We start from the raw sequence: 26,310 nt of genomic DNA, 5'->3' as shown, positions 1-26,310 counted from the left end.
CAGAAAGCCATTACAAATGTTATCATTTCCCCCAGACCTAGGCAGGTTTATCTTGGCCATTGCAATGCAATAGGATGGGCTGGGATCGAACCCACTAAGCTGCACAATTATTCATAAGAACATAAAGGATTCTTTGATACCCCAGACCCTCTTATTATACATCCTAATCAATATGAATCTTCTGTAAAAGGTTGGGTTGCTAAATAATTTTACTACATTTTAAAAATATATGTAATTAAAGGTAAAGGTATCCCCTGTGCAAGCACCAAGTCATGTCTGACGCTTGGGGTGATGCCTTCTAGAGTTTTCATGGCAGACTCAATACGGGGTGGTTTGCCAGTGCCTTCCCCAGTCATTACCGTTTACCCCCCAGCAAGCTGGGTACTCATTTTACCAACCTTGGAAGGATGGAAGGCTGAGTCAACCTTGAGCCAGCTGCTGGGATCGAACTCCCAGCCTCATGGTCAGAGCTTCAGACAGCATGTCGGCTGCATTACCACCCTGTGCCACAATTAAGGGCTTGAAAAAGCAAATCCAACTGAGTGTGTAGTATTAGCCATTCGGAAATCCCAGTGCATTTCAATGCATGTTTACAGGATAGTTGCATGTTTACAGGATAGACACTAAAAACAGTAGGCAAATTCAGTTTAATCCTGTCTCTCAAAAGCTGCACAGTGGTCTTTTGTAAGGGCAAATGTTTGCATGGCTTTAATTTGTGCCTTTTGGCAAAGCAAACCAGAAAGGAAGTCAAAAGCTATTTCAATGTATTTTGTAGCCAGGCACTTCAGTGTGATGCTAGAATTAGGCAGGCACAATCCCAACTCATTAGTGTATGTGTATAAGCTGATAAACGTTGGAGTGACTGATGGAGTAGGAGGGTGGACTTTGGGGCTGGAGAGAGAAACTTTCCAATGGCAGTTCATTTAAAATCATTATTCTTTCCAGTCATATCAATCCTTTTCAATAACATATTGGAAAGTCTGGTTAGGGGTAACTGTGTTCGTCTATTCTGACAAAAGTCCACTGGCACCTTAAAGACTAATGACATTTATTTCAATCAGATGAGCTTTCTAAAGGAAATCAAACCGAGAAGCCTTTTGGGTTCAGGTTAAAGGGCTGGGGAAGGAGTTAAGACAGATGGTTCATTTGGTCATGAGTCTTATAAGTGTTGATTCATGAGGAAAAGGGGAGTGAATCCTGACAAACCTCCAAACTATGATTTCTATATATAATTAGGTTTCTATACCACCCCTCCCCTAGACAGTATAAAAATAAGTGATTAAAAAGACCAGAGGTACTAACAGATAAGCAATGTGAACATTTAAGTGAAAATTAACTGATACTGGTACAAGCTTATAGCCTGATTCAAATGGGTAGCCGTTTTGGTATGAAGTAGCACAACAAAATCAGAGTACGATAGCACCTTTAAGACCAAGAAATATTTATTCAAGGTGTGAGCTTTCAAGTGTAAGCACTCTTCCTCAGACTAGTGAAACATGCCAAGAACAGCCACTTTTAATAGTAATTGCCTGAACGTCCAATGTTGATGATGATGTCATCCGTTCAGTCGTGTCTAACCCTCGGCGATTCTATAGGAAAGTCTTCGCCATGCACCCCTGTCTCTGACTGCTTCTTTTAATCGGTTCATGGTCATCCCTGTATCGGCTTTGATCGTGTCGAGCCAGAGGATCCTTTGGCGACCACGTTTCCTTTTGCTGCTGACCATGCCGAGCATTAATGATTTTTCTAGCGAGTTTGATCGCATGATGTGTCCAAAGTAAGTAAGCTTTAGCCGTAATATCTTCCCTTCTAATGACATAGCTTGTTTGCTTCTCTCTAAAACTATCTTGTTGGTGACTTTGGCTGTCTATGATATTAAAGGTAAAGGTAAAGGTATCCCCTGTGCAAGCACCGGGTCATGTCTGACCCTTGGGGTGACACCCTCTAGCATTTTCACGGCAGACTCAATACGGGGTGGTTTGCCAGTGCCTTCCCCAGTCATTACCGTTTAACCCCCAGCAAGCTGGGTACTCATTTTACTGACCTCAAAAGGATGAAAGGCTGAGTCGACCTCGAGCCAACTGCTGGGATTGAACTCCCAGCCTCATGGGCAGAGCTTTCAGACTGCATGTCTGCTGCCTTACCACTCTGCACCACAAGAGGCTCTGTCTATGCTATTACTGCATTCCAATTATTTGGAAGCCAATGTCCATTCATTCGATGTCTCCCCCGCCCCCCTAAGTACAAGATTTAAAACCTTAAGTGCAGTTTTACGGATGAGTCCGACTGCCTTGGAATATGGGCCACATCAGCAGAATGGCTTGCAGCTACTTTCGCTGAGTTAATCTAAAACAGCTATGTGACAGCGTGGGATGGATCCACGCATTTCCGACTCTATTCCCTTGACTGCCATAGGTGACCGTACATTGATAAAGGTACCCCCTTGCTTGTCCGAAAAATACTAACTGCAGGCATTATACAACTGTGCTGTTTCATGAAAGAGCAAATCCACCAGATCAAAAAGCGCTGCCAGCTCGGGAGAAAGAGAACCAATAACTCCTTTCAGGCTTGCGGCTGCCAAAGGGGCGTGGCGGAGCGCTGTAGGCGAGGCTGACGCTGTCCGGCCCTTTGCATGCTGCAATCTCCGTTCTGCCTTGCACCGAAAAGGATGGGACGAGCACGCTGTGTGCTCGTGGCCGCCGGGCCAATGATTACACAAACTGCAAGCCTTGGGCCAATCCGAGCCCGGAAATTACCATACCCATGTGCAAGGAACCAATAGGGAAACAGGACCACCGAGCGTTGTTATGGTTCAGCGCGCCACTGGATTCGAGATCGCGAAGCTGGCAGCGCGGCGCACAGACCCCGAAAGGAGCCTGGAGACTCGGCGATCGCTCGGCACCATGGATGCCCAGAAGCATGTGGCCAACTTCGGCGCAGGGCCCGCTAAGTTGCCGCGTTCGGTAAGGAAGGCGCAGCATCGTGGTTCTGTCTGCTGGATGCTCTCAGAGGGCGGGGCGGGGCGGGGGGGACAGCCTGATACTGTAGCTCAGAAGTAAGTTACACCGAATTCGACGGAACCTGCTTCTGTATCGGCTTGTACACGGGGGCAGCGGCAGGCGAGCTGCTGGCTAGTGGAGACCTAGACGTGAAGGTTTCCGAGATCTGTTGTTCGAAACTCTTATGGAGAGAGCGGAAATTCCATAGGGCTCTAAGCCAAGGGTCCGTGACATACTTCTTGCTCCTCTAAGTGTCGAAGGAGCTGGTGCTATGGGCTGACCACGAAGGAAAGGTTGTGACAAAAGAAGGGTTAAAATGGAGCAAAGGCTAGCAAGGTGCCCTTAAAGCCTCCACTTTCGAGTATATTTGGTAGACGGTCCCTTAGCTACCTTGTGCGGAACTTTGCTGAGTAAACGGAATTTGCTGGCGTGTTAGTACTAGCTTGCCTCTTTTTATCTTGGCTTAAAGCATTTTCTGCTTGGCGTATTCTTTTTACTCCTTTTTTTTAGCTGGATAATTGCAAAGCCAAAGCAGTTATTCGGAAGAGGCACTTCGTGATGCTGTCCCAACCACACTGGTCAAGGGGGGAAAGAGAGTTTCTTTCAAAGATATCCTATAACATCTGGCAAAAAAGAAATTCTGTGTTGCATAACCTTTTCTCCCTCCTTTAGCTACCAAACTCATTGAAAAAGCATGTGAGTCTTCTCACATTGCCATCACTGTATTCAAAATATGATAAAAGTTCGTTTAGAACTTCTCTGTTTTCCATGTGCACAATTTGCAGAAAGATGCCTTTCTGTTTTTCACCTTTTTTTCTTTGTCATTATCAGAACTGCTATGAGGAATCAAATATTTTCTCCTGTGCACCCATAGCAGCTGTGAAAGAGAAACTGATGTTCTCATTTTCCCAGTTAGGAGTGCTTGTAATTTAAAAGAAAATCCAATGATCAGTCATATTTGCATATCTGGAAAGCTGTGATTTAAAGAATCTTCTCACAACTGAAAACAATATTTTAAGATGCTGTAATAAGCCTTTGTACGTGTGTCTCTTTTAAGACAGCATGGGTTTAAACAACATATGATAATACATACATCTGTAAGCTCATATGTTCAGAAAGTTTCAGCAGCAGCAAGTTTCAGCAGCAGCAATCACATTTGGAGAGAGGTGTGGTTCACGTGGAATATATCGTTACAGTTTCCCATAAGAATTACATGCCTGTGCACTTTCTAAATGTTTCTGTCCGATTGTAGTTGTGGAGTCCTGGGAAACTGGTATCGTTTTAAATGTAGAAAGTCTAGCTGCATTAAAGGGCTGTAGCTGACATTTTCCTTCAGAAAGCTCAAGTTCAGTAACCTGTGCAGAAAAATAATACTATTTAATGGCTATAGATTCTGACATGGAACAGAATTTTATCAATTGGCAGGATTGCTTATTTATTAGAAGAAACCGTAAGGAGTCTCAAAACAGCTTAAAATCCCATTCCCTTCCACTCCTCACAAGAGGCACCTTGTGGGGTTGGTGGGGCTGAGAGAGTTCTGAGGGAACTGTGTGGCCCAAGGTCACCCAGCAGGTTTCATGGTGAGGAATTAGGGAATCAAATCCAGTTCTTCAGATTAGAGTCTGCCACTCTCTAAACCATTACATCATGCTGGTTTATTAAGAAAAGAGCTTATTTGTACAATATGATTTACATCAAAATAAATGTGTGTCTGGGTTTTAAATATCCTCCATTTATAAGTAGTTTATTTCATATAGAAACAAAGATGCCTTAAGAAGCTCTAGATTGGATGTTTTAAAAAATCTTCTGTTGGCTATCAGAAAATAAGTCAGCCTAAACAGTTGTATAAAAAAATGGGTCAAGATGCAACACACAAATGTTTTGATTTCTTGAAGAGAAATTGCACATCAAGAGAGAAAAAGAAACACACTTGGATACAATATGGATTTTTTTTTGTTGGTACCTTAAAGCCAGAGTGGGATGATGTCATGAATATTTGGTACTCTAGGACTGGTTCATAGTTTCTAGACATGGGCATAATAAAGAAGTTCTCACTAGGATAAAAAAGTCCAAATCTTGTCAATGAAGTTTGAATTTGCATGGCCAATGTGGTGTAGTAGTTAAGACTGATGGCCTCTAATCTGGAGAATTGGATTTGATTCACACTCTTCCACATGCAGCCAGGTGGGTGACCTTGGCCTAATCACAATTCTTTTAGGGTTGTTCTGTTAGAGCTCTCTCAGCCTCACATACCTCATAGGGTGTCTGTTGTGGGGAGAGGAAGGGAAGGCATGTTACTTTGAGACTCCTTTGGGTACTGAAAACTGGGTATAAAAATCAACTCTTTCTCCTCTTCTTCTGAGGACCTCAATGAGTGGGCGAGTTGGTTGGTATAGAGCCAGGTGATCATTTGCTTTTGGTTCTTATGTTACATTGTATTATTTGCCACTGACAAGTATACTCTTGTACTGAATTATTCTCTTATTGCAGGTATTGTTAGAGGCCCAAAAAGAACTGGTGGATTATAAAGGTCTTGGCATAAGTGTTCTTGGTAAGTTTACGTGGTTGATTTTATTACTATTTCTAGAACCCTTTTTAATCTTTATATTTTAAAATGACTGGTACAAAGAATCACTACATGTTTCAATTGAGGCACCATGTATTTCCAGTAGTATCTAGAAGGTGGCATTCCGAACACTGTCACTGTTAATCTCATTTTATCTTCTGAACAGCCTTGTCAGGTAAAATAAACAAAGATTGTTCCTGGTCCAAGGTCATCCTCTAAGCAGGGGATTGAATTGAAATCCTTTTGGCCCCAATGGAACAATCTAACTCCTATAATGTATTGTTTTTTGCTGTACCCCTCTCACTTCTCTTATAAAACAGATGGTGGATCTAAATACTTTTGCTGTTCATGCGCCAAAGCTACAAATACTGTAGCAAACAGAAGAAAAAGCTATCACTGATCCAGCAGTTTCTTAGTGGTTGTGTGAGCTTTGATGCATACACAGAACTCCCTTGGCTTCAAAGAATGCCCTGTTTATCTATGCACACAGTTTTTGTACCTACAGATCTTCTGTTTTCATTGAAATGTGTGAGGCAGAATGCATAGGGTTTCATTTGCTCATGCGGATGTATGTTTGAACATGGAGCATGGCTCAAATATGCAGATCTCCAAGCAAGCCAGGATTGCTTCAGGCATTACTCTGGACAAAAGTGCATTCTGCCAATGGTAATCTTTTAGGGCCTAAATACTGAGAACTGGTATAATGGTTAGAATGTCAGGCTGGGATGTGTGACACCCAGTTCTACTCCCCTATGAAAGCATGCTAGGTGGGCTAGTCACTCTCTTTCGGTGGAACCTACCCTGTGGGGATGTTGTTAGGATAAATTGAAGGAGATTGATGTTGTAAACTGCTTTGGGTTCTTATTGAGAAGCTGCATATCAATATCTAAGTAAATATTGAGGTGGGAGCAGAACAATGCACTTACCAGATTTTTGCAAGTGGCTTACCATGGTATGTTCAGTTTATGTCCTTTCAGAAATAAAATAGAATTTTTTCTTCCCAATTCATATAATTGTATGGCTAGAATAATATGTGTTATAAGTTTCTTCTAGGCCCAGAGGAATTCTGATTCAGTTGTGTCCCTGCATTGTGACTCTCCACAGACTGACTTACATATTTTAAAGTTTATTGTGTCAGCTCTGAGAATTTGATGGGTGTCTGTAGAAAAATAAGTAAAATTTTGATATTTTATAAAACCAAGCATTTTTCAGTGGGATGGTCTTTGTCACATTATTTCTCCCTCACAGAAATGAGCCACAGAACTTCTGACTTTTCAAATATCATCAGAAAAGCGGAAAACCTCCTGCGTGAACTTCTGTGAGTTATATAATTCTGCACTGAGTTAAAATTCTGAATTTTGGTCATTTTTTCACATTTGTGGGGGATATTGATACTGCAATATAAATTTAAGAAAATTCCTGTGGGGAGCTCTGTTAGTTTACTGCAACAAAAATAGAGGACTTACATAACCAAAATTATTTCAGAATAAGACTATTTTTATGTATTTTATTTTACAAAATTTATATTCTACCTTTCAGCTCTTGCCAAGGCTTTTGCTGTCTCCTTTATAGATGTGGAAATGTAAACAAACACTTTTGATATAACTTAGCTCTGTTTTCAGTACATTCATTCCTACTGGTCTCTCGGAACCAGTAGGATGCTGCTTGTCATATCCTGCTTCCATCCCCAGAATAACATTTTTTGCCACTGGATGGACATATTGGAAGCTCACAGTACATAAGGCAGCCTCCTCAAATGGCCCAGGACATCTCAGGAGCACCTTGCATGCTGTAGTCCTATTGATGTGCTCTGCAGAGGGTGAAAGCACTATCTGTTGACTGCATGGGCACTTTGAGCATGTATGGTCACTTCACTTGTTTTGTATGTGGCCAAAATGAATTGATCTGGAGTTTTTGTGGTGAGGAATAGTTACAGTCCAGATTTCACTAGAATGCTAGTATAGCCAAGGTCACAGATATGTCACACCAATTAGTAATTTTTCAGCTATCACATACTTTTCCTTTATGCTTTATTAAGATGATTTCTCTTTTGCTAGCATATGTAGAATATCTAGACCAGGGCTAGTCACCTGTGGTCCTCCAGCTGTTCATGGACTACAATCCCCATGAGCCCCTGCCAGCAAATGCTGGCATGGGCTCATGGGAATTGTAGTCCATGAACATCTGGAAGACCACAGGTTGACTACCCCTGATCTAGACTACATTTTATTATATGTATGTTTTGTGGCATTTATCCAACTATTTGCTGACTTCCTTAGGGTGGGGACTTTTCTGGTTCACCCTCCTGTTGTAACCCAAGAAACCCTCCTCAGTTGTGTTCCTGGGGATTAGACAGGGGCAAAGTGAGAGCAGAGGTTACCAGAGATTGCTGCCTCCTCTTCTGCAAAGAGAAATGTCATTTTCTTGGAGGAACTTGTATAGGGCTGTCATTCCAGAAAGGTTAAAATGTCCTACATAATAATAAAATTTAAATCCAGTATCATAAATGAAAAAGAATTCAGACAGAAATAATAAACTCACTATTAACTACTGAAAGCCCTAGAAGGGCTGGCTCTTATAATTAGTGGTAAATGCCAGAGAAGCAGCTCTGTATACTTCCTCTAAAAGGTCATTCTATAAAATGGGGAGCCATAACTATGGAAGTTCTTGACCCAGGTACAAGGAACTGCAGCTAGCTAATGAATGGAATGGTAGAACAATTATTGTGCAGTCTTAAGTTGTGTGGTGGGCTGAATACATAATTTCAAACTGCTGTCTGTAAATTTACTAATATGTAAATGTAAGTGCATTTCAGCAGAACTTGTTTATGCAACAGAAGATTATTATCTCAGGACATCTTATAATTGTTGAATGATTATGTATAGTGGCGTAGTGGTGGGGTAGAAAAGGTAGCATATGTAGAATATCTAGACCAGGGGTAGTCAACCTGTGGTCCTCCAGATGGTGGGGTAGGAAAGGTAAAGGAATAATAATTTTAATGTTGATTGAGTGCAGAGTGATGTGTACTTATATGCCACCATTCAGTATTGGTATCACTACTTTATTTGAGTAAAAATAGCATGAACAATAGAATGTTGTAAATTCTGAACTGGTTGGATAAAATAAAAGGAAACTTCCTTCTCCTTTGCACAGAAATATACCTGACAACTACAAAGTGATTTTCCTTCAAGGAGGTGGATCCGGACAATTTAGTGGTATTCCACTTAATCTTATCGGATTAAAAGAAGCAAGGATTGCTGATTATGTGGTTACTGGAGGCTGGTCAGCTAAAGCTGCTAAGGAAGCAGAGAAATATGCCAAAGTGAACCTTGTTCATCCTAAGCTTTCTAGTTATACAAGTAAGATCACTTCAGATTCTGCATGGGTGAAAAAAAGATTGTCCTACATGCGAGTATTTACTTTATTTAGTTCTTATGTCTCATTGTTGTTTGTTATGTATAATTAAATTGGAATCAATGAATCTGTAAGCAATACAGCAATAAATCTTGAGTTCATGAAAACACATGAACACAAACAGTCTTATATGGAATCAGACCATTAAGGTCACAATGCAGTATATTCAGACTGGGAGCAGCTTTCAAGACGGAAAAGAAGAGTTGATTCTTATAAGCTGCTTTTTCTTCCCTTTCCTCTCCTCACAACAGACACACTGTGAGGGAGGTGAAGCTGAGAGAGCCCTGAAATTACTGCTTGGTCAGAACAGCTTTATCAGTGCTGTGGCGAGCCCAAGATCACCCAGCTGGCTGCGCAGAGGGGAGTGGAGAATCAAACCTGGCTTGCCAGATTAGAAGTTGGTGCTCCTAACAGCTACACCAACCTGGCTTTCAGGTGGAGGTCTTTCACACCATCTACTGTCTGGTCATTTTAACTGCTGATGTTAGGGATAGAGCCTGTGATGTTCTGTATGCAAAAGACTCTTCCACTGAGCCACAGCCCTTCCCTGATACTTGGGCATTATAAGCAGAAGCAGTTCTTCCACCTTCATATTGCTCTAGTCTAGTAAATCGCATTTTGTTATTATAATTTGAATTCTGCATGATCTGTTCAGCTAGGCACTGTGATTTGACAAGAAACATCTCCAAAGAAGATCTATATATATATATATTGATGATAGGTAACCTGTTAAGACACTTTGGGGATATATGTGAGACATTTTCTTGCGTCTTTTAAAAACTGTGTTGAAAAAGATCCAACATAAAACCATGGCATGAAACAAACTCACCATGGCAAGCGTTAGATTGCCCAGTGAGTTTCTTGGACTTGTGACACTTGCCTAACCAGATATTCTCTAGGAAGTTCCATATTTGGAGCTTCCAACAGTTTAATTTTGGGGGGGAAGACAGAACTTTACCTGCCTTTCTGTGTACTTGAAAGGCAAGTAACAATAAGGACAAAATGTATCATAAAAGTGATGGGAAGAGGGCTACCATCATGCATTGGGAATATTTAGAATTTTCTTTAAATCCTCCTTTGACACTGATTTCTATAACAGCAGGCTACTCCTTTCAGTTGTTATGCTTTGTCCCTTTATCTCTAATTATGAGCTTCAGGAAATCTAGCAACCATCACAGTGTTAAATTTGGTTACATGTAAACAGTGCTGTTCATATTTTTAAAAGTGTTGGTACTTCAGTTCCACCCTCAGGACTTGGAGAGCCTTTAAAATGTCATTGAGTACCACCAGAACAAAAACAAACCTTATATTTAAACTAGATGCTCTCCAGGCAAAATTAGTACTGTTTGTAAAAGTAAGCCTAAAATGATCAAAGAAATATGATGTTGCTTGAAAGTTGTGAAACGTCACCAATATAGCACACCATTTAATCCAAAAAATGAACGATTTGAATGATCTGGTGAGTGCATGTTATCATTTATCTGCAAAGAGACTTGTTTTAAGAGTTCTTCTACGTAACATAAATTATGACTTCTGGGCTGTCCTAATCTTGATTGTATGTGGATGTGAAGGATAGCTTCAAGTGTTTTTGACAAGTATGGGCAGAGAATTTTCCTACTTCTGGAATGAAATGCTATGAAGTAACCTGTACATTTTCTCCAAGATGAGATATGTGAATTCCTGATTGATGAGGAGTTCATTAATCCCAACATGAGGAAGGTGGGTGGCTGTCAAACATTATACAACAGTCACTGGCAGATGATCTGGTCGGCTTCACATTCCAAATTACCATTAAGACAATAGCAGCAGTAATGTTTGATGGTTGATTGCAAAGGTTGGGGTTATAGCACATATATACAGACCATTAAAGTTTGAGGAAAGGTAACTGTGCCTTGAAAATTACTTAAGTGTCTCATGTTTTATAGCAAATTAATTGGGATAATCTGCGTGTGTTGAAGTCAGTAGACAGAAAACCCTGCGATTCCCAGAAGGAGCTATAGCTTACTGTATTCATCCATAAAGGAAGGTGGGGCGGGGTTGTGAAAAAGGGAAGATTGTTTTCCAGTTTGTGTGTGTGTAGGTGCCTCCTCTCTTACCTTGAGGCTTCTCACACCAAGATGTTAGAGCAAAAAGGCAGAACCCCCCCCCCCCCACACACACACATATAAACCAGCGGGCTGGCCAGGTTGCTAGCACTCCCAGAAGCAAGCTGATGGTGCTGGTGGGGAACATAATACTCTCTGCACTCCTACCCCTTTCTCAGAAGACATGTGATGTGGAGAGCAGGATTGTCTTGAATTCAACATTAGCCTTCCTTGCTTCCTTTCTTCCTTTAAGTTTCTCTTTTTCGGTGTGTGTGTGGGGGAGTGTCTTACATTAGAGGTCATCCTCCATTGGTGATAAAATGACATCTGCTACAGAGCTTGCATGGCCCTCTGGGTGGCTAGAAGCTTAGTCTGCAATTGATAGCACATTTTGTGAGTGTGAATTTTGTTGGCAAAGCAATGGAAATATGATGCGCTGGTTCAAAGTTCAATGAGTAAAGGGAAGCATATACTATTACAATTAAATTGCTGAATTGAGGATTTGCTCTTGTTTCTTCTTATCTGGTTCAGAAATCCCTGACCCAAGCACTTGGAACCTTAGCCCAGATGCCTCTTACATTTATTACTGTGCAAATGAGACTGTTCATGGTGTGGAGTTTGATTTTGTACCTGATGTTGGAAAAGCAGTCCTAGTTTGTGACATGTCATCAAACTTCCTTTCCAGGCCAGTGGATGTTTCCAAGGTAATGTTCTTAAAGGACTGATTCTGCAAAGTATAACTTAACATCAAGAAGGGAATTTTTGTGCAGATAAATAAGATATATCTAGACTACAAACGTGGATGATTTTTATATTGCTATAACTTTATGACTTCCCTCTAAGAATCTTGGGGACTGAAGTTTGATAAGAATTGTAAGAATTTTATATTAGAAGCCATTGTTATATTAGTGTTCCTTACATTCTGCTCTTTTAATCTATCCCTATTAATGCTTGTATATATTTGTTTCTTGAGCCTTCCGGCAGGGACCAAAAAATACATATTTACTTTTTAAGTGAAGACAAATTACTATTGTCTCTAGGTTGCTACTGTTCACTTGGGACGGAGAACAACTGGGACACCAGTTCAATTTTTCTTTTTTCCTTTTTTCTTTTTTTGCCTACAAGATTAGCACTCTGTTTGAAATACAAACTCTAACATGGGGATGGATTTCAGATTTTTAAACTCACTTTCTAATGTATGTGTTATAAGCCAAATTGATGTCCATTGTCCATGGTCTTCTGACTGCTTGCATTGAGAAGCAGTAATGTGGAAGTTCAAGCGACACTCTACAAATGACTTGGTTTATTTAATATTTCTTCTCTCTCTCTCTTTAAAAAGTTTGGTGTAATCTTTGCTGGTGCCCAGAAGAATATAGGCTCTGCTGGAGTCACGGCAGTTATAGTGCGAGACGACTTACTTGGCTTTGCACTCAAAGAATGCCCTGTAGTTTTAGACTACAAAGTACAGTCAGAGAATGGCTCATTATACAACACTCCTCCCTGTTTCAGGTAATTTTGAATTTGTTTTGAAAAATATGAGATCCTGCTTGTACACATATTGTTTGCCATGCAAAGCTGCTTCAAAAATATGCATTTGCTTTCTGATAGCTCAGTAACAAAAAGGAGGATGAAGTTAACCTTTGTTCAGAAGTTTTATAGCCGAATCTTCTAATTTAAATAGATCTTTGCATGTTGCCAGTACCACAGTGTAGTAATGCTGATCCACTCGCAGGACCAAAGTATTCTGAGTATAGATAGGCATGATGGGAGTATTTAGTACTGCTTTTCCAAGGTCTGTGGATGGTCTATATTCAGTAACTCATGTAAATAATTTTTTTTCTCTGTGTATGGCTTCATAATCCTTTCCATGGTTTAGATGCCTCCCTTCAGTTAAAATTTTGTGTGGAATCTCTCCAGATTGCATTTTTGTACTGAAATGATCTTGGAAAATGGCAACAATTCCCTTTTCTTCCTAACAGTTGTCTACCTTCAGTCTTCTTGAGAAAAGAAATAGTAAATCTCTGAAGGGGGGGAGGGGACCCAGCCTATTATACATACTACATACCATATTATAAAATCAAATCTCTGAATTCTATAGTACATCAGCATTAAAAACCCAGTTCAGCATAAAAGCATAGACCACTAACAAAAAACGTTTCCAGATTAAAATAGTATTTGATTTTGTAATATGTTGTTTAGCTGGGTCCACATCCCCTCAATGTGCGCGCATGCGCACACAAACAATCGCTCACTCACTTACTCACTCACTTATACTGTTTATTGGATGTGGCAAAAGCCACTGATTCCATATTGGACGTGTTCATGTTCATGAATGTCTTAAGCCTTTCATCTAAAGTGATTCATTTTTTTCCCCAAGCATTTAAGAATGCATCTACCTCAAGCCCTATGCAACACTGCCACCTCTGACAGTGATTGAAGCTGAGAATTTATTTACTAATTAAGATGTTTATATGCTGCCTTTTTCCTGGACTCAGGTAGGCTAACATGTTGATAGCAAGCACAAATCACAGTGCCACTCCAAATAGAGACAAGTAATCAATAAGCAGTTCTAAAAACAATATGGAACACCATGCTTTGCCTAGCACACCCCCCCTTTAAACAATGCATTTTTATTTAGAATACTAGCTTCCAAGCCCGTTCCTAAGAATGGGCCTTGAAAGGGTTCCCTCCCCTGGCCAGGCAGCTTAAGGAGGCTTTGGGCTGCAGCTCGCAGCCAGATCAAGTGGGGTGGGTGGGGGCTGACCAGCTCATTAGCAGGCCTGGGTCAGAGCTCCTTAGCAGGTAGTCAGCAGGCCGAGAGGCCATCGTTAGCAGGCCCATCCTAGCAAGGCAAGAGGCCCTCAACCACAACCCTTTGCCCAGGGACCTCTCCCCTTACCTGCTGCTGGCTCCAGGCAGTGAGGCACGTCTGAGAGCAAGGAAGCTAGAGTCAAGGGATGGAGGGCGGGAGCTGCAGGGGCAGGGCCTGATTGGCCCTATTCCAACTTGGACATCTGGACACATTCCACCCCCCCCCAGGCTGTTTCACAAATATATAGAGGAATCATCGATAAAGATATATACTCTGTTTTTTTCTTCAGGGGGTTCCTTGCAACATCATTTCCCCTCCTCCATTTTGTTCATGTAAAGTGAACATGGTTAATGATTGATTAACCATGATTGATTGAGTAATTGAGTCCTTGGATGGTTCTATGGAGAAACAGTTCTTTTGGCATAGGGAAATCTTAGTAGGGAAGATATTTCTTAGGAAACAAGTTATATTTTGTGCATTTTGAGCTAGTTGCATTTCCTCTGTCCATGTTGTGATTCCAAAATGTATACTGAAAAAAGTCACTGCTTTAAAAACAAAGATAGAGTAGTATGCCCGATACTTAAAATCAAATTAGATGTTAAGAGGTAGGAACCTGAAAGGACTTTGCAGGAGTCATTTTCCCTTTCTCCACTATTTCCTCTTTCCCTTTTCTGAAAGGCTCCATAGGCTCTCCCCTTTCCCTGCTTCCTTCTCTCCTAGGGTTACCAACTGTCAGGCATGACCTGGAGATCTCCTGGAATCACAACAGATCTCTGAACTACAGAGGTGAGTTTCCCCCATAGGGTTGCCATCCCCAGGTTGAGATATTCCTGGAAATTTGGGAGTGGAGCTTGGGAAGACAAGATTTGGAGAGGAAAATTACCTCAGCAGGATGTAATGCCATAGAGTCCACCCTCCAAAGCATCCATTTTCTCCAGGGAAACTGATCCTTGTCATCAGGTGAGCAGTAGTAATTCTCGGTGACCTCCAGCTCCCACATGGATGTTGGTGACCATTCCCCTGGACAGTAGACTATATGGCAGTGGTCCCCAACCTTTCTGAGGCTGGGGACTGGCAGGGCATTGGGCCGCGCCCGCGGGGGGTCACACCCACGCATCAGGCCGCGCCCCGCGGGCCATGCATTGCGCATGCGCAAATGCGCCATGCGCGGCCGAATCGCGGCCCGGCCCTGATTCCCTCTCCCCGCCCTCCCGCAGTAAGAAGCTTCCTGGGCCGCAAGCTTGCGGCCTGGGAAGTTTTTTACTGCGGGGGGGGGGGCGGGGAAAGGAAACCACGGCCCAGCGCCATGGCCTTTGTGGCCCGGCAGCGGGCCGCAGCCCGCAGGTTGGGGACCACTGCTCTATGGCTTTATACCCTTCTGAGGTCACTTTCCTCTTCAGATTCCACTCTCCCTAGATTTCAATCCCCAAATTTCTTTGAATTTCCTAAGCTGGAGTTGGCAAACTTATCTCTCTCCTGCACAACAGTCAACCTATGTTCATCTGTCCCTCTATCTTAAGCTTTCCCTCCCACTTTAGCATCCTCTGCCTAGGTAAACTGTGGCCCAGTTGTGTGTGGCCACTGGGCAGGAGCACTTGTATGGTAGGGAACCAATAAGGAACTGGAGGGGGGAGGCACCTCACTTTCTCTCCTCCTGGCAACGTCCATATTCTCTCCCCTTCCCCTTCATCATTCACTCTTCACCCATACACCAACCTACCTGTCTTTTGCTGTATTTATTATTTATTTACGTCATTTATACCCTGCTGTTCTCTATAGTGGGGAACCAAAGCATCTTAAATTATTCTCTTTTTTTATCAGCGCAACAACCCTGTGAAGTAGATTAGGCCGGTCTAAAATCACCCAACAAGCTTCCACAGCAAGATGGGGTTTTGAAGCGGAGTCTCCTAGATCGTTCTCTGAAGCTCTAACCAGTGCATCACACTGGCTGTCATAGGATAGCTGCTGTTGAACAGTAGTAAGCAGCCAGGCCTATTTGAATCAAGCCGGTCGGGTGGTACAAGTCATTCAGAGTTTGTTTCCATGCCTAGGCTTGCTAGATCCCAGTTGAGTCCTGGAGATTTCCCAGAATTACATCTGAACTCCATACAACAGAGGTGGGTCTCCCTGGAGAAAATGGCTGCTTTGGATTCCATGGCATTATGTTCAGTTGAGGCCTCTCTGCTGTAGGAGCCTTGCCCACCTCAGACTCTACCACATTATATCCAAGAAATTTCCAACCTGAAGTTTGCAACCCTAGCCATGCCTGAACCCAATGAGCTCTCCCCTCAAAGGTCAAAAGAGGTCTGGACACAGCCTCCCCCTGCCTTTTACTCAGAGAAACCCAGTTTGGATTGCTGTAGTTGCCTAGCAATAGCCAGTAAGGGAATTCGTTGCTTAAAGCTGCAGGTGCACCTTTTATCATTTTTTTTTAATTTCACATTTTTCTGTAAACTTGAGGCCTTTTTCATGTTTGTTGAAAGATGTGGTGTGCCTTGAAGATCTTGGGTGAATGTTGCACTGATCCTTGTGTTTGCATATGCACATATTTTTTATTTTTCTCATATATAAACTTGTTCTGCCAGCGTGCAGAGAATTTCATATGCAGTTGGAGGAGAATTTTATTAAGAAAATCCATGAATACTGCTTGAAGCACTAACCACAAAACTCATTAAAATGTACAGTAATTGAACTTCATACTGCAATAAAGGTGAAAGCAGTGGGCTTAACTGGAACCCTCTAAATGCTTGCCAGGATATATGTTTGTGTGTGTGTGTGTATGCGCGCATGTGTGTGCTGGCAACCTATATACAGCAACATTCTCTTTTAATGTCTTAATATTAACTTGTAAATGTGGCAGGATGCACTACTTGTGTCTTGATTTTAAAATTCTGCTACTGTACTGAAAGAAATTGGCCCTCTGTTTCCCCTTTTTTCACTACTTTCTATTGTGTGGCTGGCATTAACAGACTGGAAACCTGGACTGAATGTTCATGAGTTGCCTAGCAAAGCACTGAATTAAATTAGTGAAATGCTGATCATTTTAGCCTCTTGCCCAAAGGAGCCCTGTCTTCCTGACATTAATCTCTTGGGTGGAGATTAGTAGTGCCCCCCCTCTCCCCGGGAGAAATCTCATTTCTTAGCTACAAGGATTTGTCTGATATTTAAATCTGTGAATAAACCTCCCCAAGAGATGGCATGGAAACTTGCTGTGTTGTTTTAAAGTGGGTCAGTGGGTGTACTGGTGGACAGTGAAGTCTTTGACATTTTAGTCAGATGAAGAATCTGGAGAGTTCTAAATCCGGCATTAATCTAGCCAGCCAGCAATTCTGGGGAGGGTTCCTTTTTTTTGTTGTTGCAGTGGATCTGCAAAACAGAAAGAAAAGGGTGAATGTAGCAAGAGAGAGAACTGCTAATGAAGAATAATATTTAAAGAATAGTGCAGTAAAGTAAGGTGCTTATTGCCCTGCATATGCAACGAGACATCATGAGCATCAACAAATCAAATCCTGTAAGTCTAGCGTGATGCTGCACTATAAATGTTGACTTATTGTCACTGTTAATGTCATCCTGCGTCTCAAAAGTGGATTAAAATGTATTTGCGGGCCATCTCCTTCCATAGGTCCCTGTGCACCTACTACTAGTGTCAGGCAGAGATATGTCGGCTATTCCATTACTTAGGGTGGCTCATCTGTCCAGATTCCTGGTTTGTTCAATTGTGACTATCTCTGTGGAATGGGCTCTCTGAAGGGGTGGTGGTGATGGGTGCATCCCTTGAATTCCATCAGGAGATGCCACAAGATCTGTCGGTTTGCTAGGGCTTTTGAAGGGGTTTAAGTGGCAGGCATCTTTTTGGGGGGTTGTGGTGGTGGTGGAACAGATGTGGACTTTGCTATTAAAATTTTTTTTTAGCTGGGTATGTTTATTGTGAGGCACCTTGAACCATGAAAGGTTCAAGGCAGGATATACATGTTAATAAATAATAAAACATTCAGATCTGTCCCATATTATTTCACAATTGACATCATAAATTCCTTGTAAATAAAATGAAACTCTTAGGCAAAGGTTTCATTAATTACTAGGCAGATGGACTTTTTCTGGGTCAGCTAATGAATGGTTGGTACCAACAGAATATACAACATCAGCTTCTTGCCAAGAGGAACTTAAAGTCTAACTTGTGAGACAAGGGAAACAATAAAAGGAAGTAGATATAAATGGGAATAATGTGTCCATTCTGTTTGCATGGTTTCAGTCCAAGAGGGCAACAAAAGAGTACCAACAGGCTGCACAAAATGGGTTTGGAGAAGGATTATGAGGGGAATGTGAGAAATGGTCTCACACAGGAATTAGGAGGCGGCTCCAGATTGGAAAGATGAAATTGTTGGATTGGACTCAGGGAACCATTAGCTTGAGGAACGAATGTCACAGGCAGAGATATTTGTAGGGCATTTGCTGCAGTGTAGTTTGTTATTTTGGAAACAGGGCAGTTCATACACGGTAGATTGTGGCTGCACTGGTAGTAAGTTGGTGACCAGATTCAAGGGCTGGGAGAAGAGCACCTTTGGCAGGCACAAGGGATGTCTGCATTGCAAATGATGATCTAAATTAGTGACCAGCTAGCATGTCCCTAGAGAAGAAAGCAGGCGGTTTTGTCATGATGCCCCTAAATGCCAGCTGAATAGATAGGAAAGTAAATATTGCTGAACAACACCTCTCTCAAACAGGCGTTTGCTTGAACAATCCTCTCTTTCCTTCACATGCCACAAACTAATTAACTACTGCTTTGTTTCAATACCAAGTAAAGCTTATGCTTGCAAATAAGCATTGCATGCTGTTCACAGAAAAAACCCAGAGTTTGCTGGTTTGAATTCCCAAGTACAGTCTGTGGCTTGTTGAAACAAGGAAACTTGCACTGTGTGCTGGGGGAGAAATGACATAAAGCAATTCTACCCAGGTTGTATAGTATTAGTAGTCAATATGTCTGGGATGTGGTCTTAGGCATGATGATATGGCTCAGAAACAGAGTCTAAACTTTAACCATGTAAAGAAGTGAAATATAAAAGAATGAAAAACAGAATTCTTGCAGTTGCATTTGAGAGAAACTCTAAGTGTAAATGTGTGGGTTGTTTTTTCTTTTTGAAATGCCTTTAGAGAGTGTAATGGAGGGATTAGTGAAAGTTGACCTATTGGAAGGATGCCACTTAAAAAAAAAACTTGCTGACAGTGTTTTAAGCTATGTGGCATCCATGGGAACCATCTGTGTTCTGTCAAGCAGAATTTTGCAGTTAAAATCACAAAACCAAAAGTGAGCAGGGGATGTTTGCATTTTCATTCAGTAACAGGCATTGAAAATGTTAGTTTATAATTTCATGAAAGCAACTGGTGTCTGAGGGTTTTTTAAATCCTTGGTTTAGAAAGCAAGCTAAAGGTACTAATTAGTTACTGCAAAAATGTAGCATATGTTACTTATATGTATATGTATATGTTGACTAATCGATGTACAAATATGTTTTATGGGAAACTTTGGTGTGAAAATAGGAAAAAAATGTCTCAAACATCAAGAATCACATGTTAATTTCACAGGTGTTTCCCCACCTTTGCCAGGCAAGGCTACTAGCACCCTACCTGTCTCCCAAGCACCTAACCACAGTGATCTATGCGACGGTCACCTCCAGAATTGACTTCTGTAATTCACTCTACGTGGACCTGTCCTTGTCCTTGACCCGGAAATTACAGCTGGTGCAGAATGCGGCAGCAAGGGTCCTTACTGGAGGGCCCATATTCAGCCAGTGCTGAGACAGCTTCATTTACTGCCTGTTGAGGCCCATATTTGGTTCGAGGTTTTGATTTTAATCTTTAAGGCCCTTTTCATCCTGGACCCACATATTTGGGGGACTGCCTATTTCCCTGTGCCCCCCACAGGGCCTTGCGCTTGGCGGGCAATAACTTGCTGGTGATTCTGGGCCCCAGGGAAATTTGATTGATCTTGACCAGAACCAGGGCTTTTTCAGTCCTAGCCCCGACCTGGTGGAATGAGCTGAAGGCCCGGCGGGAGCTTTCAGCATTCTGCAGATCCTGTAAGACGGAGCTTTTCTGCCAGGTCTATGGCTGAGGCCAGGAAGAACTATGACCCCCTGGATGAGAGAAGAATGAAGTGCAAGACTGGATGCCCCCCCCCCTAGCCGGCCATCACTGTGGGTGAGGGGTCGGCGCTCAGGGCTCCCCCTGTGACCATTTTTAAGTTAGTGCCATGGGATTGATTTGTCACTGCCATAGGGATTTTTAATGGGTGTTTTAATGGGTTAATATTGTATTTTATTGAGCGTTTTAGTGAGATCTGCCATGAGCCAGTTTACTCTCTCTCTTTCTTTCTCTCTCTCTCTCTCTCTGCCCGCCCGCCCACCCCGCTAGCGCCCGTTGTATTTTGCCTACAGCGGGCTTAATATCTAGTCATAGATTAATAGAGACCTCCTGTGTCATCTAATCCAACCCCCCGCACAATGCAGGACACTCACAACCCTATTGCTCATCCACTGTAACTAACCATCTCCTTGAACCTTAAAATCCTCTCCTTAAACCCAGTTCTTCCAAATCCTAATTTGACCCTTGAACTTCTCCACTACTACTACTACTTGGCTCATGTGCTTGTATGAAACCTCATAGTCACACATTTCTGTCCTCCATATCATGCCCTGATCTAGAGTGATTGTGTGTGTATGTGTTTGTAAAAAAGATGAGGAGAAATTTGCCTTGGAAACTGATGACTTCTCCCTCCACCTCCAAGTGTGTCAACTGTGTGATCCCGTGTTATTGAGACATGTTCAGAATTAATATATGTTTTGTACAAGTAATACGGGACCATTAAGACCCACAAACGTGGGTATAAGCTTTTGTGTGCACACAACTTCTTCAGATAACATGGAAAAGAATTTCCACAATTAATAAAATGTTGTTGGTCTACTCTTAAAAATGCCATTAGACTCAAACTTTGTTTTGCTGCTTTAAACCAACATGGTTACTCACTTGAATCTGCAAGTAATATATGCATCCTTTGTTCTGATCCTAGTATCTACATTATGGGTTTGGTCCTGGAGTGGATAAAAAACAATGGAGGAGTTAAGGCTATGGACAAACTTAGCCAAATTAAATCTCAAATGATCTATGATATCATCGAAAACTCCAATGAATTCTATGTGTAAGTTGATTTCCTTTTTTCTATTACATTATTTTTATCTACTATAAAGTAGATTATCATAAGGTATGAATCACTGCCTACACACTCATCATTTCACACAGTGATGGGACTAAATCTTATAAAATGGCTGCCAAAACTATTCCAGATGTTAGAACTGTGGATGGCAGGCAAGAAAGCTAATGATCAGAGGTGTACCCTTAGATGGTTCTTCTGCGATGCGTATTCAAGTAAGAACATGACTTGTTAGCTACAGTAAGGCAAGTATTGTCAATGATTTGCATGTGCATGCTTGAAATACTCCGGAAAACATGCTTTAAATTTTAGCTAAAGTACACGACAGAAGAGGTAATGAGGAATATTGCCTATGGCTAGATTTTTAAAAAATCCTTCATGTTGAGTAAATGGGATCTGACATTTTTAAAAATGTGCTAGACTTCCATATAATCTGTGAAATGGCCTGGGATTGACCGAGGGAAGTAAAAACAGGGTAAAATGGCAACTAAGCTGTAGGCAGTTGCAGAAATTGAGAGTGGAGTTAACAAGTTGCCTTAACACATAATTGCCTTTTCCAAATGTTACTCAGTATGTGTGTTGTGAAATTTAACCTTTAGGGGATACTGGAAACCAGTCCACATCTACAGGGTATTTGTACCTGTTTTCACAAAAATTCATGTGAAAACTTTCCCTTAGGAGCAAAAGGGAAAAACTTGACTCAGGAAAAATTGTGTTAGAATTAGCTTTGCTTTTATTTTTAAGTATATTTGGACATTAATGATTTTATTTTATTGATTAGATTAACCTGTTACTGGTTAGGTTCTCCAAAAGAGACATTCCTGAATGTTTCCTAGACTTCACTTCCTGAGCTGGCTTGCTGGGTAGAAACTAAAATAAATAACTAAATAAATAACTAGATTTTACCAGAGCCCATTTCCACCATATCTCTGCAGCATAGTCTCCACCCATCCTCTTGCCTTTACCTATGCTGATGATCAGTTTACGTGATATAACTTTCAGGGTTGCATAGGTTCTTTTCTGCCTGCCATTTTTTCCTTAAGTGAGGTGACTTAAGCTGAGAGACAGAAAGTGGGCCACAGGTTCCACTGAACTCGCCTGAGCACTGATGTCATTTGCCTATCCTTAAGTCAATCAGATTGTGGCTAACTCAGATGAACAGGCCCCTCTCTCATGGTATTTTGCAATTTCAGAATGTATACAGGAAATTTCAAGTGTGAAGGCATCTGGGTCTCTCTGTATGATGAAAGCTAACACTTCAGGGGAAAAAGCATTATGTTGCTTTTTGTCTTGCAGAGAGATGGTGGGGGGTGCTTTCAAAGAAATGTTAACCGGTGAGAGAATTGAACCACACAGTGAAAAACGAATTTTGAGTGGTCTGTATATTGTACTATTATTTGTACGTTCAGACTGCCTATTTTGTAAAATCTAGCTGCGAGCTGTTTTGAGATTCAATCCTAAACAACCCCTGTACCTCCCCCAGTATCTTTTGCCTCAAGCAGGTTTAGGAATTCAAAATGAAAACGGTGGCTGTTACTGCAGTGAAATTGCTGTACTGCTGAGCTGTGTGTATATCTTATCAGTGTGTACTGCTGCATTTTGCAGCTTAGGTGGCAGTATCTGTGCCATGCTTTCGACTGAAGGCAAACTCTTATCTGAAGTAGGGCTGTTTACCTGTGAAATGCCACCTAGGTAAGGAAACGCCTCGTTGGACAGACCAAAATGTGACAAGCATTTCAATGTACAAGGAATTCTATTGTGTCTTGCAGAATGCCTCAGTCTTTCTGTACCTTTTCCTTCACTTCAATTTCCTATATATATTACATAGCAGTATGAAATAGTCCTGTGGCTATGGCAGCAATGTCTCTTGCATACATATTAATTTGAATGAGGCCAGATGCCGGCCTGCTAAAATCTAGTAGAAAATTTCAAATAAGTAAAGTTAATTGAGAAGCTTTGTTTTAGCCCACTATCCTAAATCCTAATTCTTCATGTTTATAGGAGTCTTTGCTGATACAAGTAAAGTATATTTAAACTAGAAATTAAGCCGGCTGTACAAAAAAATACAGCGGGAGTTAGTGGGGTGGGTGGGTGGATGGATGGATAGAAGGAAGGAAGGAAGGAAGGAAGGAAGGAAGGAAGGAAGGAAGGGAAAGAGGCAGAGAGGCAGAAAGGAGAGAGAAATTGAGGAAGGAAGGAAGGAAGGAAGGAAGGAAGGAAGGAAGGAAGGAAGGAAGGAAGGAAGGAAGGAAGGAAGGAAGGAAGGAAGGAAGGAAGGAAGGAAGGAAGGAAGGAAGGAAGGAAGGAAGGAGAAATTGAATTCTGGGAGGAAGAAAGGCAGGCAGGCAGGTGCCATGAAAGGGGATGGGGCAGGGGTGGAAGGAAGGGGGGGGGGAAGAGTCCGCTGGTTGGGTGGGGGGGCAAGTCATGAGGGGGGTAGGGGGAAGAGTTGGGGGTTGAGAAGGGCGGGTGGCTAAGTGTTTGGGGCGGGGAAGCGGTGGCGGGGGAGCGTGGGGTTGAGAAGGGTGGGTGCCTACCTGCCTTGTTGCCAGGCAGCCGTGTAATGGCAGCTGTCAGCCAAAGGCGGCACAGCTTGGGGGGGTGGGTGGGTTGGGAGGCACTTTGCACTGTGTGAGGCTGACGATTGGCCCCTTTCTCCTGGACTGACAAGCGGAGGGACCAATCGGCTGGTGCTTCGCACCAGGCGATTGGGCCCTTCGCTTGTCAGTCTGGGGGGAAGGGCTCAATCGTTGCCCTCCCCCACACCCCTTACTGCTTTATTTATACCGCTCCCACGGAGCGGTGTAAAGATGTACAACCCCCTCTCCATCTGAGGTCTGAAGTGGGATAGAAAATTTTATACCATATGAAATTTTGAATGTGTAATTTGGCTTAGATATGATCTTATTAGTCATGATGTATTGGCTGGCATAGTACTGTCTGATATATCACATTTTTAAACTTCACTTGCTGGCTGCTTTGCAATGCAAAGCAATGGGTTCATTTATTTTCAGGGGGTTTTTTTAACAGCAATTTTGGATTTTATTATAACGATGATGATATAACTATCTGTGTTTCTGGTACATCATTGATTTTCTGTGCAATTCCACATGGGGATTGTGCATGAGCAGGACTGCCATTGGAAAGATCTTTACAGATAAAGGTTTCCACGGGGTGCTGCACACCAAATCTAAAAGCTTATTCCTGTCTAGGGATTTACATGCTCTTGTGCAGCAGTGCCCCCACCCTCAATTCCTCTTTTGCCACCGATAAGATTCTGCATCACTTTAATTCAGTGTCTCCTGGGATTATTGCTTTCCTGGTGTTGGAGGGCTTTGAGGACATCATGCAGGAACTGTGGTGTTGCCTATGGATACCAGGCTTAAAGCTGAGGACTGACCTTTTTAAGGTTCCACTGGTTTCTCTTCCAAGACTGAAGAGATGCTTTTCCTGATAAAGAAGAACAGGCAGACAGCTAAGTCCCCAGGCATGCCACAATCATTCTCATCTCAGTTTAAGCAGAGATCTTTTGCGAGAAATCCATATCAAAGGGATTGCAACTTTTCTGACCCCTTGGGGTCTCAGTATCCTATCTCTAAGTGATTTACCTTACCATAGGCATAAAGTTTCCAATTGACCTGGGTCAAATCTGCCACCACCCTCTTCATCCCCAAAGTCATTGGTCTGACTAGGATTGTTGGATTTTGTCCATAGTTAGGTTTGATCACAGATCAGAATTTAAGTCTATTCCGCCTTGTTTTTTAAGGAGATTCAACCAAAAAATCCTGCTTCCTCACAGTACTGGACTCGGTCATAATCTGCTTTATTTAGGGTGTACTGGATTAGTAACCAGGCAAAAAATATACTTGTGAAATTTTCAGATGTCCTGTAGAGAGAAAAAGCAGAAGCAGAATGAATGTTCCCTTCCGGATTGGCAGTAGTAAGGGTGATGAGGCCCTGGAAAAGAAATTCCTTGATGAAGCTGTAGCAAACAACATGATATCTCTGAAAGGACATAGGTAAGTCAGTCACTGAGGCATGCTTTTGTGAGCCACAGTTTCAGATATCTTTGTGAGCAGCGACTCATGAAAGTTCGTACCCTGCCACAAATTTTATTAGTCTTTAAGTTGCTACTGGACTCCTGCTCTTTTTCACTTCTAGAGACAGACTAACATGGGTTGAAGAATGCTTCAATCACCTTGCTGTGCAAAAAAGGCAGTGCTAACAATATACAAAGCAGTGATAAAACTCTTCCTTTTTTGGAACTGTGTGAAAGAATACTTACTGATAATTGTTCATATCAGTTTGGAATTTGCATTTCCCTTCAAATGCCTTTGTTTCACCTGTTTTAATGCTTTTTGTTATCACTGTTTACCTTTGGTTTGTCTTCAGTATCAGCCCCAAGTTTTGGCTTCTTTCTCTTTCCTTAGACAGTTCAAGCTACTAAGAGGTCATATAATGAATTTGATTGTTGATTATGGCATTGTGTAGCCCAGGTTCGCCAATTCTGGGTTGGGAAATTCCTGGAGATTTGGGAAAGGAGCTTGGGGATGGTGAAATTTGGGGAGGGAAGGTATTCAGCAGGGGTATAATACCATAGAGCCCATTCTCCAAAGTAGTCATTTTCTACAGGGGAACTGATCCCTGGCATCTGAAGATGTTTAGTAATTCCATGAGATGTCCAGCCTCTGTCCAGTCAGATTGGGGTTCTTGATGAAATTGCTGAAGGCAAGTAAAACTCCGCTGCCTTTTGAAGCAATTGCTGAAAGGGTACAGTTCTTATAGCCCCAAAGGAGAATTTCAGCTGCTCTCTCTAATGATTTAAGACACTCACTCCAAATTAGGTTCTAAAAGTATTTCTCTCAGAGTAAAGTCAGTAAATACAAGTAGCCTAAGGAAGGGAATAAAAGAATAATCAATTTAAACCGAAGAGGGGTGATTTTAGTCAATTAGAGAATTAAAGAGTAAAGTTTCCTACAAATCTAGAGCCAAGGCAACTAGAGCTCAGTGTTCTCAAAAGCTGCCTAAAATAAGGAAAAACTTAATTTCTTCTCTTTAGAGAAGTTCTGAAATATGAGCTTGGGTTAAATGTGTTAGCTATGAATGAAAAAAATACTTGCAAATTTCTATGGAAAATGCTGAGAAAGAGGATATTGGATGATTTTGCCTTTCTCTGCTATCAAGATCACAGACTAATACAACAGCGGTTATCTTTCCTATGATGCTTG

The 26,310-nt window shown here is 41.9% G+C and overlaps 1 protein-coding gene across 1 annotated transcript in view; it reads left to right on the top strand.

Annotated features, from left to right (window-relative positions):
- Positions 1–2,669: 2,669 nt before the first annotated feature.
- PSAT1 (phosphoserine aminotransferase 1) overlaps positions 2,670–26,310 on the top strand; it is a 30,178-nt gene continuing 6,537 nt past the window's right edge. The window contains exons 1-8 of the mRNA XM_077344717.1: positions 2,670–2,963; positions 5,490–5,550; positions 6,814–6,883; positions 8,719–8,924; positions 11,595–11,767; positions 12,403–12,572; positions 20,942–21,070; positions 24,964–25,101. Of these exons, the coding sequence (XP_077200832.1) occupies positions 2,808–2,963; positions 5,490–5,550; positions 6,814–6,883; positions 8,719–8,924; positions 11,595–11,767; positions 12,403–12,572; positions 20,942–21,070; positions 24,964–25,101 (1,103 nt within the window). The 5' untranslated portion in view covers positions 2,670–2,807. The remainder of the gene's footprint in view (positions 2,964–5,489; positions 5,551–6,813; positions 6,884–8,718; positions 8,925–11,594; positions 11,768–12,402; positions 12,573–20,941; positions 21,071–24,963; positions 25,102–26,310) is intronic.

Source organism: Paroedura picta, chromosome 7 (genome assembly GCF_049243985.1).
Source record: "Paroedura picta isolate Pp20150507F chromosome 7, Ppicta_v3.0, whole genome shotgun sequence".
In the NCBI taxonomy this organism is placed as follows: Eukaryota; Metazoa; Chordata; class Lepidosauria; order Squamata; family Gekkonidae; genus Paroedura; species Paroedura picta.
Note: the sequence above shows the minus strand (reverse complement) of the source record. Positions and strands in the feature narration are given on the sequence as shown.